We start from the raw sequence: 20,069 nt of genomic DNA, 5'->3' as shown, positions 1-20,069 counted from the left end.
AACAGAGATGAAAGTGTAAAAAGCCTATGGTAAAAATCAAGCTTGCAAAAAGACAAATAGAAGTGATGTACAGATCTAATAATACAGATACAAATATTACTCAAATATACACTCACCTAAAGGATTATTAGGAACACCTGTTCAATTTCTCATTAATGCAATTATCTAACCAACCAATCACATGGCAGTTGCTTCAATGCATTTAGGGGTGTGGTCCTGGTCAAGACAATCTCCTGAACTCCAAACTGAATGTCTGAATGGGAAAGAAAGGTGATTTAAGCAATTTTGAACGTGGCATGGTTGTTGGTGCCAGACGGGCCGGTCTGAGTATTTCACAATCTGCTCAGTTACTGGGATTTTCACGCACAACCATTTCTAGGGTTTACAAAGAATGGTGTGAAAAGGGAAAAACATCCAGTATGCGGCAGTCCTGTGGGCGAAAATGCCTTGTTGATGCTAGAGGTCAGAGGAGAATGGGCCGACTGATTCAAGCTGATAGAAGAGCAACTTTGACTGAAATAACCACTCGTTACAACCGAGGTATGCAGCAAAGCATTTGTGAAGCCACAACACGTACAACCTTGAGGCGGATGGGCTACAACAGCAGAAGACCCCACCGGGTACCACTCATCTCCACTACAAATAGGAAAAAGAGGCTACAATTTGCACAAGCTCACCAAAATTGGACAGTTGAAGACTGCAAAAATGTTGCCTGGTCTGATGAGTCTCGATTTCTGTTGAGACATTCAGATGGTAGAGTCAGAATTTGGCGTAAACAGAATGAGAACATGGATCCATCATGCCTTGTTACCACTGTGCAGGCTGGTGGTGGTGGTGTAATGGTGTGGGGGATGTTTTCTTGGCACACTTTAGGCCCCTTAGTGCCAATTGGGCATCGTTTAAATGCCACGGCCTACCTGAGCATTGTTTCTGACCATGTCCATCCCTTTATGACCACCATGTACCCATCCTCTGATGGCTACTTCCAGCAGGATAATGCACCATGTCACAAAGGTCCAATCATTTCAAATTGGTTTCTTGAACATGACAATGAGTTCACTGTACTAAACTGGCCCCCACAGTCACCAGATCTCAACCCAATAGAGCATCTTTGGGATGTGGTGGAACGGGAGCTTCGTGCCCTGGATGTGCATCCCACAAATCTCCATCAACTGCAAGATGCTATCCTATCAATATGGGCCAACATTTCTAAAGAATGCTTTCAGCACCTTGTTGAATCAATGCCACGTAGAATTAAGGCAGTTCTGAAGGCGAAAGGGGGTCAAACACAGTATTAGTATGGTGTTCCTAATAATCCTTTAGGTGAGTGTGTATACGTTTGCTGGTTCCATAGTCATCCACTTTGTGAGTGACAGGTTTCAGCACCCTGGACAGTTCTCTGTTGAAAGGCTGAATTTGAAAGCAGGAGATTTTTTTTATGTCAACTTACTTTGACTGTGTCTGTCTGGGTCAGGACTTTCTCATGTTAATAAGCATCTCCTGATGGTGCTGCCTGGCTGAGATCTTATAAACCACTCTGGCATGTGGAGATACCTGTGGGTTTAGCACTCAGCAGTGAAACACCAGATAAAAAATAACAGTGTGTGGAGCTCAAAAGCTATGAATCACTAAAATGAAGCACACTCTGAATTAGAAACGGTGGGGTAGGTGAGCAAAAAGTAGACAAGCGATCTGTCAGTGATACCACATTCAAGACTCTGCAAGAAGGCCAAAAGTAAAGAGTTAGAGAGAAATAATCCTGTTTTTTACTTTAGAGAACTAACACTAAATGGAACAAAATGACATAAATAAACCTATAAGCAGATGATTCACTGCATAATGTCCTCCTACTTACTGATAGCAGGCACAGAGGGACTGAGTTACCACACAGTGTTTGCGGTGGATCATGAGGAACACGGATAAACATAAAAATAAGTCCGTTACCAAACTGCGTTTCCATAATGTTGCATATTTGATTTCACTTCGAGAAGTAAGGGTTCTGAGCCTTGTGGGATGCGTCTATTCCCCCTGTAGCAATGATTTAAATACATCTTTTTAAAAGTTCTGCAATTCAAAATCTAATATGTGTAGCAAAACTTAGTATACCAAAGCATTACATCAAATTAAAATCTTTAAATCTGAGCAGTGATATTCCATTGTTGTGCCACAGAGATGCCATGTTAGAACCTCTGTATTACATCATACGTTCCCCCAATGTAAGCCCAAGAAACAGCGTAAAACCCTCTCCCACCCACGACTGCAAATTTGAAACTAGGCCCACACACCCAGTTCAGTAGGAACACAATCCAGATTGTTACACAAGTCTAAGTTTCCTGGAGACACCAGCCCCACCCTAACCAGGACCGAAATGTAACCGTAATTTCCTCATTAAATTTCAAGTTGCGACATTTTTCAAATCAAATTTCTAAAAACGACCTTAATCTAACCTTAAGATCAATTTCTGCCTTGATCTATATTCATTAAAATTTCTCATTTTTGATGTACCATTTTTCAAGTGAATTCTGAAAACATTCAAATCTTTAGCTCATACAGGGATAACAGTTAATTAGCCAAACACCTACATAACATTCAGATTCTTTATTCCAAACTGTGATAGTACAGAGACTCAGGGACATATTTCACCCCAACAATTATCTTTTCATTTTAACAAGCGGGGAGGAAAGAGAACCTATTCTTGTACTAATTGGACCCATCACATAACTACATGGGAGTAAAGTTCATTTTGACAAAATGGAAAGAATACTTTGTACCAATTCCAGTTCTGTAGCCACTCATCAATTTAGCTATTAGCTTCCCAGGGTTTTATTCATTCTCAGAATTCTCCCTTTGCCCATGCTAAATAAAAGAAAAACATCTGGGAACCGTTAACTACCATACTTTATCCACTATATATATATATATATATATATTTAAAAGAAAATGTAGTGCTAGCTCCACTTCCAATTACCTGTGCATGTGTAATAAATGTGTTAAATATCTTGACAGCCAATAACCGACACCCTGTAGGCATTAGATCAAACCAGGGAGGATAATTGTCTCGTCTTTGATTTTCTGAAGTCACTGCATTTAAGCTGGCAGAATAGACAAGGAAACAAAGAATACATGCCAGTGCTTGGCCAGAGAATAAATTCCCTTGACTCAGTATAAGCGATCTGAATGCATCTTAATTAAGTCCGTAAGAAGGTCATGATGCAAAATGCAGAAATTAATCACAGACAAATATTCCTCCTTGCCCATTTGATTTCTGTCCGAGTGCCTAAAATGCTTGTTAAAGTGAAGGTAACGCCAACACAACCTTCGGTGCTGGATCTGCACAGTAGACAACATACATTCACCACACTATCGAGAGAGTTGGGGGGGGAAGACCTATTCAAATGCTTCAAATATAATAACCCTGACAGCATTTCATATCCATTACTGGCAGAACACACTGTGACTTGTGATCTCTAGCACCATCCACTGATGAACAGAGGGAACTGCACCGTGTGTGTGTGTATGTGTGTGTGTGTGTGTCAAAGATTTTAGTTAAATTCAAAAAGGATGGTGTAAATTTAAAATGCAGCTGAACCATAATCTGTCTGCCTGTCCTTTCCTAACCTCTAAATCAGTGTGAAAGCAGTGTGATTAAGATACGCCACCATTGAGCCTGCTTTAAACTGGCCCTTCTCTCTACACTAGCTCTCACAATGCCAGACCTTCTAGAATAGTCTGAATAGTCCCTTCCCTTAGATCTATCACTTATTATTATTACTACTAATAATAAATAATAATAGAACCTTGCACTTCAGGGATGTAATAAATACAGTTATCAGAAAAGTAACAGACATCTCTTAAAAAAAAATAGGCCACTTTTGTTGATTGGTTTGGCATGCCTCACAGTTTAAACAAAACGGTCTATTCAATGATTGGGGGTGGGGGGGTGGAGGATAATCCGTTGCCAGGGATGTATTTACCCCGATTAAGTTGCTGCTAGTGAGAGTAACGTGCCCTCATGGATTGATTTGGAGAGGAGAGAATTGTTGCTTGACAACGCTGCAATCACCGGTTTCCACCGTGAGAAAGATCATTTTTTCTAAATCAATTCTGCATCTTTCAGGTTTGAAAAATTGATTCATACAAGGCTTGTTTCTTGCTATAGCGATTCAGGTTCTGGCCTGCAGCATCGTGCAAATGTAAAAAGAAAACAAAATGATGGCCGACACAAGCACTTTTAACATCTTCCCTTATAAATCCTGACCCCACATTGGCAGAGGTCCAATACATGATAAAAAAGCACTTTCTTTTTACAGATATGCATTGGAGTATCTCACTGGAGATACTTATTCCTAAGTCACACAAACGAACAATGTCACCAGTGCCCGTTCACCCTAAGCCACAATTTCACCTTCAATCCTAAATAAATGCCAGTTTCTGTCGCTTAAAGGAGAAAAACTTTACTACCAAATATTTTTTTAATTACACACAAAAATTCCTATGACCTAGTTGTTGCTCCAGCTGCAGTACCATTTGTTCCCACTTGATGGTACATGATTTCATTTCTGTGGCACACTTTGCCTGCTGTTGCTCAGTACCTAGGTATGACATCATCCATACAATAAGAAAAATGCTGCTGCTTACTACTACAAATACTAACATTAATAATAATTATCATAACTGTCACTAATAATACAAGTATCTCTATCAGTGCATTGTATACACATATAATTCATATTACATGCATATACATATAAAATACAATCTGAAATTTTCACAGCTGGTTCCTGACAGTGTTTCTGACTGGCAGAAGCATGGATGTGTTAAGACTATAACCCCCCCTTAAAATATATATTGTCTTTGCTGGAGCATGGCTGTGGATCAAATTTGTCTAATTATTAAGTATCAGCTTCCTTGTTGAGATTCGGTTTAATTACAATCATTATCAAAAGCATTCTTAAATAGAAAGTGTAATTGAAATGCTAAGTGGATTATCTGCAGCCATAATTCAGTTTATCAATAGGAAAGGTGTGCATATCATTACCATGCTGTGAATAGCTGAAAACATTCACATGAGAATGGCAGCTGAAATCGTACACAATAGCAAGCGAGTCCTAAAACAAAGCCGCCCTTTTATCTCATCATTTCTCCACAGCAGGTTTCAAATATGGACGTCTAAGTGTGAGAGCAATTATACTTTTTAATTGGTTCACCATTTTCTGGGTGAAGACGCAGAGTGCAGACCCATCTTTTCAACTACATATGAATATAGACGGCGCTACTGGTGAGCATCAATGTCATTAAACACTGTAACCTACTTACATATCGAGTCCAGTGTAAGGGACTGAGGACACTTTAAGCCATTAAAGGCAGTGACTGGGCCTGATGTCTGAATCTGCTGCCCTTGTTTTAGTCTGGTGTCAACTCAAAGTGACACTTGACTGTTTTAATGCAAGAAGTGTATAAAGAATTGTTCCCATCGATCAGGTGAACAGCCCATTCGCATTCTCCAGCTTGGGTATCCTAAATTTAGGTTGGGAAAAACAGGAATGGCCACAAATCTTAGAGTACATATATATATATATATAGATTTGCACACTCCCCAAGTGCTTTCGATTTTCCCTCTAGTGTAAAAGAGAAAGACAAATTCAAAGAACTGTGTTACTAACGATAACATACCATAATCAGCAGCAAATACTCCAGAGTGGTAAAAGCATCTACAGTTTTTGTTACATGAGAAAGAGAGGAAGAGAGAGAGAGAGAGAGAGATTCCCCTCTTAAATCAGAACCAAAAAGTTCCTCTCATTCAATATGAAAGCAGAACTCAGTTTTAGTTGTGGGTCCTCATCAGTTCAGAAAAGGCTTCATTTCTAGTTTGTTTGCTCTTGATTCAACCCCTGAGCCTCTGTACATTAGAACTCCAATAATCCTTTATCTCTGTCACTTCTGCGTCCAACCCGGCCTTCATCGGCATCCCGGCTTCCACACATCACAGCAGAGCCTCCTCTGGGGGTTGAGGCACGGTTCCCAATTTGTGCTGCGAGGGTTAGGTTTCTTCACGCTGCGCCGTACAGGAAACGCATTAATGAATCCGAACAGTTCGAGATATATTATTCTTATTTACAGTTTATGGGAAGGCGAGACCCGAGGGATGTCTTTTCGTGGCAGCTTACCGAGCCAACACATAATGCAACTCGGAGTCTCGAATTCCACTGATCATTTCACGGGAAAAATGTTGCCGTTCTGTGGAAAAATTACACAATTCCATGTATGTGAAAATGCCCTTCCCTACATCTTGGGCGGACTGGGCCTCCGGGGGGGTGGCTATAACCACCAGGGAGTAAAACTTCTATCAATCACAATCATGCGAAGTATTGTATCAAAAATAGAAAAATGTAATTTAGATGATTACAGTTCCCCGTTTATATAAATCACATACAGACTGATGTGCTGTAGCTATATGTTATGAAACCATAAACTAGTGATTTCCATTTAATTCAGCAGAGATCCATAAGCACATTAAATCTTGTCTGCTTCCCTAGGAGAAAGACAATCCTCATATCAGGACCGCACGGCTCCTCAGAATACCTTGAGAAAAATTATACCTTTTTAAGATATCCTGCAACTAAAGGCTTAAGTAAGTGTTCTGCATAAACTCCAAGACCCCCCCACCTCCCCCCCGAATCTACATTTAGGTTGTCAGTACAATGTCCCTTGTTCGACCCTCAAATCCTGCTGGCTTGAGACAGCTGGAAACTGTACAGTGTGAACAACCCAAAATTAATGGCCATTATTGCTGTGGTGCCAACAAGTCCCTTGGGTATAAATTAAATTAAAACTTACAAACACATTTTCATACAAACGAAGTCTCAATAAAACCAACAAAGAAATGCTTTGGAATGTGACTTTCCCTTCCCTGGGCTTTTGTATTAATGGTTCTTCATTGCTTGCTTAGATTTAAATTAAACTCATTATTTTGTGTTTAATCAAAATCAGTTCAAAAACTATAAAAATGGTGGATAAAAGAATACTCCAGCTTGTTTGCTTTAATGAATGGTTAATAGATTAATAGATCTGAAACAGTTTTGTAGAGCACTATCCATATCAAAGTGACAACATTGCAGTCAACTGCTGCCTTTTTAAGGATGAGGCCTAAATGATAGACTCAAGGGCCGTGAGGGAGTAAAGCTGAGAAATTAATCGCCTATGAATCCTGAACGAAGCCGACATTAGGATATGAACCTAGCGTTTCATATTAGGCAGGTGTGACGGACCAAAGGAAGACGGCGGCTCACAGGTTAATGGCCACGGAAAGCCGAGACACTGAGTTATGACTAATCTCCGTAGTGGCCCAGTGAGGAGAGGTTTGCCACTGAAGGAAGCCTGCATCTTTTAGCGAACCTTGATGAATGGAGTCTGACAGCGGGCGCACTTCCTTGTCCGTAGCCAAGACGCTGCTTTGTCATGTGTAAAAACTCATAAGCGCACAGGGGCATCCAGCAAGGCAGAAAAATAGCTGCTAAAAAAGGAGGCTGAGAGATAGAAGCTCTGAACTAAGTCTCTGTCTGATTCAGGCATTCATACAAGTGAATAGGTTACAGATAGACACAGAGATATCCTAATCACCCAGCAAGGGCCACGGGATATTGCTGCCCAGGCCCAGAGAGCTCAACATTTTCCTGTGTATGCTCCATAGTCCATACAGGCCAGTTTAAAATGGCATACAATTTTTCTGAAGTGTGGCAATACTGTCTGAGATGTCTGTCTATACCTAACTGATAGCTAACTGATAACTTAATCCAAAACCAAAAGGTAATATTTTAGTGGGAAAGATCTCGCTGATTTATAAAATCCTTTATAAAACATGTCTTTTCTAACATCACACTACAAAAATAAAGCCATGCAGTTTGGGGTTGTCAAGCAGTGTAACAAGGCGATGAAGACACACCCAATCATCAGACGCAAAACTGCAGCCCAGTCTTCATACTGTGACATAAAGCTCTGTGACCTGTGGCTCTTCTTGTGCATTACAATCCCACATCCGAACCAAGCACTTCATTATGAAGATGTATTCTAATAATGCATCGATTCTGACACGTTAAACCCCAGCCGCGCAAATTTGTTTTGACGGGTACTTATTGCTTCTTATTTCTTCCTCTCACATGGCAACTTCCATTAAAACCTCTAAACAGACAAGATTTCCATGACAGCTCAGAGGAGAAAGATTCCTGAAATTCACATTTCATACAGACACTGGATAGGGAATATATTTGATCTTGTGTTTCCTAAACTTCTAATCTAACAAGCTCTCAAGTCAAACCCATCATCGGTTTAATACTCTTAAAATCATCATTATCATTATTATAATTAGCAGGAATTCAGATTAACATTCTTGAATTTGTATGTCAAAAGACACATTTTCTGTAAGTTGTGTACGCTCAGGAATAGGGGATAAAAAAAAAAGAAGTTTTCCTTTCAGCAGCTTTATTTTACCTTACCAGTGTTATTGATCTTATTGTCAATATATATATATATATATATATATATATATATATATATATATATATATATATATATATATATATATATATATATATATATTGGCACATGCATCCCTTGTCAATTATATGAAGACTGGGAATTAGTAAATCCTACTGCTCTCAATAGAAGAGGGTCTCAGGAGAATATGCTTTTGAACGCCTTGCTGGGAGTTGACAGAGACTAAAAGCAAAGGAGTTCAAAGAATTCACCCTAGTTTTATACTGTAGGTCTGAACCAATTAATTTCTGGTTAAGTGGTGAGCTGGAGATCCTGATTTGACTCCCAAGAGAATCACCCTAATCAAAGAAACATAACTAGAACACACAGAATCATGACCTGGGAACCCTATTGAATTTGCCGATGTGCCACCTAGACCTCAGCTTGAGCAAAAGCCAAACAAACCCGGCAGCTGTTCATATCCAAACCGAACAACAGCAAAATTATGATCATGGACATGCATGACACTCAATGTAATTCTAAGCCTTGTATGGTGTTTTTGGAACAGAGGACGAAGGTCAAAGAAGGTAGAACAGTCTCTGGCAAACTCAGAGCAGCAGAGAGAATAAACCAAAGCAGAAAGATCTCTTAACTGATTGTGCTAAGACACAGCATAAAGACCTGTCTCATAAGCAGGCAGATAGTCCAGATTTACGAAAAGCATCTCTCGAACGGAAATAAAATGGAAGATAGGCAGATGATTCCTTTATCTGCATTCTGTCCCGAGATAATATTTTATGTTGCCGGCTTTCAGAAACAACACAAAGCAGGTGAATGGATAGGGATAGAATGACCGATTTCCTTTAGTTTTTAAGGTGGTTCAGTATGATTCGATAATCCCATCCCTGAAAAGGCTCACCAAAGATGAAGAAACACAACTCTTGTAATTTCTAACAGAGTTGGTCAAAATACTACCACAAAAACAACCTATATGTAACCGTAGAACCACAGGGTCACCGACAGCAGCACTTACCTCCATACTCTGGGGAAGCTCTCTATTGCTGATGTCTGGGGAGGGCTCTGCAGACCAGGATGCATTGGTGCTGGCCGAGGGTAAGGGCGTCAGGCCTCCATTTTTCAGATGCTCTGAGGACTCTGACTTGGGCGCAGGCCACCCGGGGACACTGTCTGGAACAAGACACAGGACACCGCATCAGCCGAGAGCAGGGCAGGCTCTACCAACATGAAGGCAAACGTTAGTGACTCGAATTCCCCCCACAATTAAACTCTGACAGGGAACCAAGACAGATGGCTCGGATCAACGACCTGAATGGGAAATCAAATCATGCCATCTTGTAGATGCTGGTACAGTATTTAATGAATCCAGGTCACAGATGTGAATTATCCAAAAACCAGTGAAATAGCCCCTCCCACCCCCCTGTCACACTGAATTAGTCAACAGCAGAAGTGGTGTTGCGCAACAGAAAGAAGGAAACTTCTATCTGAATGCATCTATTTTTTGGTTTAGTTAAGTGAACTGTGGCTTAGACCAAATCAACCTCGACCACTTGTAATCACAATCCAAAAACACGGCCTTCGGACAGGTTTGTGTTATACAGGAAGAAGTCTCTTACAAAAACAAAAACAAATGCCACCATCAGTTATTGGAAATGTAACACTAGCAAGTTTTGAAGTGCTCCAGGTCTATGGATTTGAAACTTCAACTACAATGCTTAAGCATCTGCTGCAACGTAAAGTCTGACCAGACTTACTTATAAGTGGCATTAAAAGATTAAACAGCATTGGGAATTCAAACAGGGCCTTTATACAGTGGTATAAAACAAATTAATGACATTAAAACATTAAATAAAGGGAAATGTATCAGTGCAAACAGACATTTATCATTGTATTTCTGCAGACCTGGGAGTCAATGGCTTTCCACAGAATTGTCCTTTCAAGCAGTAGTAAATGACATACAACGTGAAGCTTTCAAAATCTTCTTCCACATATAAGAAGTTATATCCTTAATAAAAAACATACATAACACTTTCTGTCTGATCTAAAGCAGTAATAAGAATACCATTGAATTAAAAAAATATTCTGCAGTCTCTTTTCCTGAAACGTAGTTGAGATGATATATATGAAGCTCTTACTTTGATCATGACATCTAGACAGCTTCGAAGAGACGGAACTGACCATGTTAAACTGACTGGACAAGGCATTCTCTCTGCGGCAGTGCCTCTGCTTTCATGGACTGGTTGCTCTCTCTTTGTATTTTGCTCATGCGAAGCAGCTTGAAAAAACGATGGCAGCCGCTCTCAGAGGGAAATGGCAGGGCCCTGTGCGCTTGGATGGAAAGGCCAGATCATGCAAACTGTACACCATGCAGAAAGTCAGCCAAGACAGCTTTTTCAACTTGAACAACCACCCAGTCCATACATAGATCAGCCCAGAGTGGCCAAGAATATCAGACAATAATAAATGCTTTATGTACAGTATGTCCTGAAGTAATGACAATCATAATAATAAGCAAACATTATTCAGTTGCTGTCTGTAGTTGGACTATGCAAATATGCAATACTACAATATATTTTATGCCTTTGTGAAAAATATAACAATTCTTTATTTTCACCCCCTATTTCTAATGTGATTTCACTCATCTAAAGATTGATATAAGGTATGCAATACAAATGTAGCAAAACTACTGCCAATATAGCCTAGCAGCAGAACTACTATAGTAGATGACAAGGAAGATTAGGGATTATTAATGTGGGTCATCCTACAGAAACTGAGAGATTCTGCAATTGTAAACTTCTGAACTCACTCCCTCATATGTTCTTCTTATAACCAAAGACTCCAGAACACAATGTCATGTGGTGAATTGTGCGAAACACATTAACATCCTGAGACTTTACTGTAGAATCTGCTGGCTTTGTGATATTCTTTGTTGAAGAGGGGTTTCTGAAGAAAAAGGGCTTTGTGTGTGGAACTTGTGTAGTTAGTAGTACTGTCAAATACAAATAAACCCAGAATATCAATTAAAGTATTTCTTAAGCTTTTTTAATCGTGTAAAAACCTTTATTTTCCTAGTATTAAGGTCTCTTTATACAAAACCGTTTAACCTCTGAGGATTTCTTCAAACTGGAAACATTTCCTGTCAAAATGCAGCATCCCAGCAGACTGGGTAAATTGTATTAAATTTAATGTGTTTTTCATACTTAAAATGGATGAGTGCAGTGCACTGAATCAAAAGGAACTCTGCCAGGAATGCTTCCATCTTGATAAAATGTTTTAATAATATAAAACAGTCTTAGACATTTATCTTCTGTCTACAGGTTAAGATTAAACCAAAGTGACTTTTGCTTCAAAGGAGACCAGACACCACCCCAACCAGCATCTTGAAATGGCACGTTCCCCTTTCCTCTCTGCCCACTGCTGTTAAAACCCTGGCCACTGCAGTATTTCTCACTTGTGCACAACATTGACAATGCCATTCTGTGGAAACCTTAGGTCTTACAGAAGAGACTGCTCTTAAACTGGTCTGGTAAAGCATTTTATATATTGACTGAGCAAACAAAAATATAATTTTGGTAAATCACCAAAAACAAAAAAATAATAAAAAAGCACAGCTCAGAGCCAAGGACATCATATGCCATGACCGCATCCCAATACTCTCAAAAGAAGCTTTCATTTTGAATCACTTACAGGTCATCCAAAGGCCATGACAGCAGGGACCTGGTGAAAGTGTTTCACTGGTGACAAGGAAGAGAAAGGCCCTCATGGCAACAAGCTAGCATGTCAACCCAGCCAAGCTTGTTGTCCTGCCAGGGCCCAGCCAATCCTTGTTGTAGGTGACATGGCAACCACTCCCTGGACTTTCTTGATTGGTTAAAGCTTTTTAAGAAAACACCGAACAGGCCCCATTTCACAATTAAATCAATCCATGCCGTTTATTTCCATACATACGAAACTTTGATTACCTGGAAAGGAAGACACATAAACCTGAGATGCTGATCAGGCAAATATGAAGTTGTGGAAACATGGACTGAATTCACCTATGCCTTTGGAGTTTGGTTTCTGAAAGACCTCAACTTTTGAACAAAGCTGTTCAAATCCTTTTGGGCAAATTAGAAAATGTCAAACTAGAAAAGCCTTTCAGTATGTTTTTCCCAATTAGCATGCCTCTTCGGGCAATCCTTTCCGAACAATACAGTGCAGTACAGCGCTGGCGCCTTGAAGGAAAACGTGATTTAGTGCCCCAGTGTGAATTCATGCATTGAAAGGAAACAATGCCATTCCTACTGACTGCATGCTGACCATCATAATTCCCTGCATGCAACATTTCTGTGCTTCGGTTTTAAATGTCACTGAAGGACATAAGATCATTTGGGAAATTTTGGAAGACATTGTTGCCTTCAATCACGCCATTAAATCAGAGCTATGATCCTGCATACTGATACAGGTTAATTCAATCTTCAGGAATGGTAGTCAGGTTCTGTGCCATGCTGCTAAACTTTTTTTTTTTTTGTCTTGTTCAGGGTTATCTGTGTATATGCAGCCAGCAGCGGGAGGAGGCTTTATATACTTGCTGTACAGTCTTCCTTCCCCAGACTACTTGCCTGAATTGCAACACACAGTAACTGCAGACATGAAATAAAATAACCAGAAAACACATCAGAAAAAGAGGTAAAGCTTCAGCAGAGCAAAGAATACAGCTTAACAAACCGTTTTCACCTTGGCCTGATTGCAAATAATCAGTTTTCTTTCAATAACTATTTGTTCAGTTTGTTTGCTTTTTGGGAAGAAAATGTACTGATAAAGTAAAACAAGACATACAAGAGACTCTGATCATCTCAGCTTCCTCAAAGATGCATTTTACCCCATTGTATATATTTTCCTGGAGACTTTGAGCTGTGGGCAAATAGCTAATCCAAACGAGGGAACTCCTAAATACCTTTTAAAGAGGACCACAAGACAGCCATTCAGTTTCATTACAAGAAGAACAAAAAAGCAAGCTCAGACAATTAGTTAATTTCCCTACAACTGTCCAAGCCTGTAACAGTGGGTGTCCAATGCTCCTGGCCGACTCACCAGTGGGCAGCCCCCGGCTCTGCTGGGTGGCCTGGCTGATGTTCTGCTGCAGGATGTTGAGGCACTCTCCCAGGCAGCTGAGGGTGGCCGCTGAGGTAGCTTTGAGCAACAGTAGGTCTTGATCCAGGGCTGACAGGGGCCCCCTGGTGGGAAGGGACTCGATGGATTGCACCAGATTCTTCTGCTGTCCCTCTGCCTGGCTCATTATCTGGACAACAACACAGAAGAACCAGAGGAGAATGCATGTCACAGGCATGTTGCAATCTGACTCCTGTACGCTCACCCCAGCAGTGAGCAGAAGCTTCACATGAATTTGTAACAACTGTCACTCCATCCATTCGGCATGCAACCCGTTAAAGGCATTCTGAATGTTTTATGGCTGATCTGCAGTGGCACCGGGAGAAAATGGGCTTCAGTGCCTCAGTAGAACTGTAGGCCATGTCAAATTATCTTCCAGGGTTGCCCCAGCAGAGCAATACTAGCCTCCTCATCACACTTTTGAGGTACACAGTGAAGTTTTGCAGTGGATAGATGAAGTCCGATAATATCACAAATCATGCAATGAGCAATTTGCTTATTTATCTATAAAGTTTACATTATTATTTGATTATTATTTTGCCTAATTAGACAGTTGCTGCTTTTTCTTAGCACACCAGACTATCATTGCTTACAAGCTGTGCAAAAACTATTCAATTTCATACAGAAGAGAAGTGTTACAAAAAAAAAAATGACATTCCAAGAACAGATAGATGCACCCATCAGAAAGATAATGTATGTCACATGGGTCCAATAAATTGAACCAGGCTTTTCGGAGGCTGTAGCTGATTTCTCTCAGTTTATACAGAACTTATTTTTATGGTTTATTTAAGAGCTGTTAATAAGATGCAGGAAACTGGATTATAATGACTTTAAAATACTTCTAGGACTTCCTACAAATGACCTAGTTTACCAATCTTACATTCTTCATTTGTTCTGCACACTGAACGGAATCATTTTCTATTAGGTGGAAAGCAAAAACACATCAAAATAAATACACACATATCTAAAATGTGTTTATCTTATATAGCATACACTTCTGCTTGAAATATTCTTCTTCTAAGCATCACATGGTCCAATTGACACCCGTTGCCTATTACGGTAAGCAAGTGGGTATTTCCAGATTGGTAAATGGCTTACCAATGCCAAGCCAGTTCACACTTACTTAAAAAAAAAAAAAATCATTTACATTTCCATGAAACTACTAGAGAATGTTAATAACTTGAATGTGTGTCACCTTCATAAATAGCACTTATCTGCATAACCTATTAAAGCCCATGAAAAGATTGTACATTGGCACTGGAAACATATGAAAAGGAGTGTATAAACCTTGCTCAGATTAACCTTTTCAGTTTAGAACTCAGAAGCTGGCAAGGAAATCAACAGCTTCCAAAGCCTTCACTCCAGCTGAAAAACGCAGATAACAGCACTCAGCCTCGGTACGTTTGCGTGGCCGAGACGTCACCAATCGACAGCTGCTAAAGCAAAGAAACTTTCCAAAAACACTGCTGTCTTACGTGCCATCCCCAAAGCTTTTTATCTTTTCTGTGAAGGTGGAACTGTCCGCTTGGCTTTTTATAACATTGCATGAAGATAATGACAAAGAGAAGCAGTAATCCCCTAAGTTAAGATAACGTAGTGTAGTGTGTGTGGTCAGAGCCCCCAATCTCTTTATTTTCTCACAGCCAGTTCAACATTCCTGCACTGATTTCATTTGGGAGTGACCTTCAGGGATCTTTCTCACACTTAATCCTTCTTCATTATTGCTTTTGTTTCTTTTACTTTTCCCCCTTGCATTCAGATGGTTAATTTAAATATTTCTGTGCTTTACTTTCTTTTTAGTGCAAGACAGGTCTACTCTTGACTCCCCATCTACAACAACCTCCTCCAACCACCCATACTACACTCACATTGAAAGGGTGAGATGCATCTAAATGCTTTAGTCCCAAAGGTATTTATAGTATGAACATTAGAACAAAGTATATATAGTGTCACCCCCTCTGTGGAAGCGAAGTCAATACATATCGTAAGGCCCAGTCTTGAAATATACAATTGTTGTTATGTCTGAAGAAGCAGCTTGTGAGAACATGCAATGCTGCACACTCTTACAACATTATTTAATTGATTTTACATTTGGAGAGAGAGAGAGAGGAGAGAAAGAAATCAAAACAATACAATACTCTGAGTAGCTCTGCTTTTGTTGCGTAGCTGAAAATAAAGCGTCAAAGCCCACAGCCACATTGATTTCTTCAGGTAGGACTTTGAAACGGGGCGGAAGGAAAGATGATTTTAAAAGAGTCAGCAATTGAAAATAAAAACCTCATGAATCATTATCATCATTAGATTTCCCTCCAGTGCTAAGCAGTCAGTCTGAAAGAACGGGCTGAAGACTTGCGATCAGAGAGCACTACAGGAAGTGCAAGACGTAATATGAAGTTGGCTCCCGTTGCAGACAGCTTTCTTCTACCCAGGCGGCTGGCTGTGTCCTACGTCTCGGGAGTCTAGATTCTTGTACCAACAGTGAGAACACAGGTGTGCCATGTGTCCCACCTCTAGGGAAGTACTGTATACGAAAAGTGAGGCTCTCTGCTCAAACCAAGAAGGGCACCAGAAATTATGTCATGTTGAAAAGTCTCAGAACCTGCTTGGATAAACCACATTTATAAATAAATAAATAAATAAATAATAAAGGAGAGCGGGATGCTTTTTAAATCCTTAAACCTTATTTAAACAAAGTGGGCTTTTTGACTGAGTTATGTTTTGTTTTTTTTCTCTCATATGTGCATGTACATGTGTGTCTGAGTATATGTGTATGTGTGTGTGTGTGTGTGTGTGTGGGTGTGGGTGTGGGTGGGGGGTAACAGCTTTATCTTGTGAATCAGTAGGATTGAAATGATGTGCCTGGGAGTAATGGGCCACACTAGCCTTTTATTTATTTATTTATTTATTTATTTATTTATTCCTTTTTTCAAACTAATGGAAAGCAGCGCCCAAGAGGAGAGCTCCATCAGACACTGCTGCTCAGAATGCATTGATTTCTCCCAGCGGCCAGGGAGCTGGGAGACACCTGCGCTGCAATGAATCAATGGCTATAAAAGCCTCTGTAGGAAAGATTATAGAGAACACAGAGGGGCGACGGGTCTCTCTCAATCATTTCTATTGCTACCAGTTGCACTGCGATAAATTTCAAGCAAAGCTGGGCTGTATCTTCCCAGCAAACCACAAACCCAACCTAAATCCACTGTACAGTACCAGTTACAGAGATTATATTAATTTAAATCAGGAATGGGTCGGGACTTTCTGATCTCTCTTAGTCTTCACGCTCGATATTAACATGCAGCAGAAACACAGCGCAAACTGCAAGGTCATCTGTATGATCCACATTTTTTTAGTAGACTTGAATACTTAGTATCATGAGACAAACTATCCTGTTATTAAGATAATTAAACAGGTCTCCAATGTAGCCCAAGTCTCTTATCCCGTGGTTCATACATAATTAAGAACTTAAACATTTCAGTTTCACTTTAGGTTTGGGTGTCAAATTATATTTCAAATTTTAACCTGCCACTTACTGAGTACTGGTTAATTGTCTGTAATAACGGGTATAGTACATTGTTCTTACATATAATTCCTTTTTAAATGTGTTATTCGCTGTTAATAGCATGTGTATTACTAATATATGAACAACATTTCTAAATACAACACTTATTATAATGAAAGTAATACTCAAGGGAAGTAATAGGTATAGGAAAGCCTATTGGATACCGCTTGGGAATAACAATGAGAAAAAATATCAAGACAACGGTACTGTCTGAGCCAGAGAAATAACTAACTTTGTCTTTCATTTTACATTTTTGTTTACTCTCATGGAAAGATGCAAAAGCAATTTTCTGACAGCAGGACACATAAATAAACATTTGGTGCTTTTCCTTTTCCCTGCTGTTCTTTTCCAATATGTTATGTTATCTCTGTGAATTACTCCTTTTTGGTTACTTCTAGAGAAATCCATATCAAGCTTCTCAAAAGTCAATAGCTCCAAATGACAAAAGAAAAAAAAAAGAGAGCAAGAGAAAGAGAAAGATCCCTTTCTCTGTTTGTATCACACTCTTACAATATATTACAATACAATATTACAATATTCCATCTCACTTTGGACAGAAAGAAGATTGGTCCGATTACTATAAGCCATTCATCCTTGCAAGAGCGGGATCAATACAACGCGGTTGCGTACACGCACACGCACACACACACACACACACACGAGTCCACTGAGAGTTGTGTACCATCAAGCCATCTGCTTCATGTAGCACTGCCATCCTAGGACACAAATGGGCTGGGCTTTCATGTCAGGAAGACTTGGCACAAACTGATAATATTCCCATTCAGACACCTAAACAGCAACAGCTATCTATGATGAATCTCATACTCTAAACATGTGGTAGAAATGTATGATCCTTGTATTTTAACATCCCAAAATTACCTGCCTTCCCCCCCCCCCACAAATCTTTAAATAGTGTATGAAAATGAAAGCAAAACTGTATTCCACAATGCTGCACAATGCCCACAAAAAATCAATTTACAGATATGATTCACACCAATATAAACAGTCTGTCCATAAACATTCAGTTTTGTTTTGAGTCCAAGAGCAAGCTAACCATTAGACCATCTGAGTTCAGTCTATAAAAACACTTTAAATTTTGGAAAGCACATTTTTCACATGCAACTTTAGTTTCCCCATTTCAAATTCTAAATGAGAAATTGATTTCGCTCTGTCTCAAGATGCATGCAAGATGCACCTTAACCAAACGCACTGTGAGCCCCAATCAGCAAGATAATAACAAACAGAAATTGCTTCTTTAATATTGCACAGTCCTGTCCTCTAACACACTAAATAAACCTTTTTGCAGCCAAAACAAAACAATGGAGTATCTCACCCCGCTGTGTAATTTGGCACCGGCTGTCGAATGCAGTTATAAGAAGTTAAATCACTAACATTTTCACAGGTTTTTTTTTTGGATATACAGAGATAAAAACAAAAAAAGAGAACAGCTGCGAGTTGAAGAGCAAGATTGGATTGTTCTCAGGAGAAACACAAAGTAGGACTGTTTAACAGCATCATTTCATTTCACTGGCACTGTCTTTATAGCCACAAAAGCAATGATTTACAATGCATAGCCTCCTAGTTACTGTGACAATCCAATGAGAGATTTTTACACAAATTAGGCCTATCAAACTCTCTCCACTCTTTGCCATCAATCTCAAAGAAAACTAATATCCACATGGACTTAATCCTGGTTGCTCTCGTGCTGCTCTCTCTAGCACAGTCCTCTAATGGGTTTTTTTTATAGAGTCTGATGGCTCTGTACAGCATAGCACAGGCCAGCGATAAAAAAAACAACACAAACATAACATTTATCTGAAAACTGGAAGCATTTAGAGCAAATTTTATTGTATGATTCCGTTTGTGTCAGTGTGAATGTTGCACTAAAAGCTTGCCGTTTTAATTGTGCCCATCTTTCTTCTTCTGGGAATGCACTATGCAATAAATATAAATGATTTGTTTCAAGTTGTATCTCTGAGCCACTCATACCAAATGCACTGAACCATTATAGTCTTAAAAGGCTTTTATAAAATGTAAAAGGATAAGGTGACATTGCAAGGAGAACAAGAACAAACCCTGAGGTCTCCTGACTCATTTGGAAGTCAACTTCAGTTTACACACACACACACACACACACACACACACACACACACACACACTGAACAGAATCAGGCATCTCTGTCTGTATTTTTAAGGAGATCTACATTACAACAGGCCTGGAATGCCCATTAGACTGGCATTTAAAAGAGGCTCTTTGTTTCTTAGTGGCTTATCATTACTCCGGGTGAAATTAATATCTCAGGCTTCTGAAAAAGCCCTTTCACAGCTCTTTTTACTTCACCGTTGGAAAAAAAGATTTGCTTCGCTGTACAGTTTAATATTCTTCCATCTGGGTAAAATAAAAAAGCCTTGACCTTATTAGCTTTTGAAAACCTATTTAAAAAAAAGTAGTCCAAACGCATTTCAAAAACCACATTTGTGTTTGTGCATTTCCTGTATCTGCTTGCAGGAAGATAGCATGAGGCTTATAAGACCCACCTAGCCAGTAAAATTGTGTCTGTCATATATACAGTGCGTATAGGTTTCCACGCCTTCTGCTATAATGGCCATAATGTGTCAGATTTTCCTCCTCGTTCGTTATGAGGATTATCAAAGTTATACATTAACCTCTGCTACGGCACATCTGACATTGCACATTCCTCACAACATGGCTCCACTCTCCAGGTGTGCTTTTATTACTTTTATGTCTTAGCAACACAGGGGTAAATGGATGAGCTACACTACAGGTAAAAGCAAGAATTTGTTTTCCCATAATGCCATGCAACATCACCGTATGAAAGTCAGTTACTCGCCATCATTTAGAAACATC

The 20,069-nt window shown here is 39.6% G+C and overlaps 1 protein-coding gene across 2 annotated transcripts in view; it reads right to left on the bottom strand.

The window, feature by feature from the left end:
• Positions 1–20,069, bottom strand: part of osbpl10b (oxysterol binding protein-like 10b) — a 79,460-nt gene that overhangs the window by 24,696 nt on the left and 34,695 nt on the right. For both annotated transcript variants that reach the window (XM_066690559.1, XM_066690560.1), the window contains 2 exons: positions 13,564–13,771; positions 9,506–9,660 (listed from right to left, as the gene is read on the bottom strand). In XM_066690559.1, the coding sequence (XP_066546656.1) occupies positions 9,506–9,660; positions 13,564–13,771 (363 nt within the window). The remainder of the gene's footprint in view (positions 1–9,505; positions 9,661–13,563; positions 13,772–20,069) is intronic.

Source organism: Amia ocellicauda, chromosome 18 (assembly GCF_036373705.1).
Source record: "Amia ocellicauda isolate fAmiCal2 chromosome 18, fAmiCal2.hap1, whole genome shotgun sequence".
Taxonomy (NCBI): Eukaryota; Metazoa; Chordata; class Actinopteri; order Amiiformes; family Amiidae; genus Amia; species Amia ocellicauda.
The sequence above is the reverse complement of the archived record's forward strand: the minus strand, read 5'-3'. Positions and strand labels throughout refer to the sequence as shown.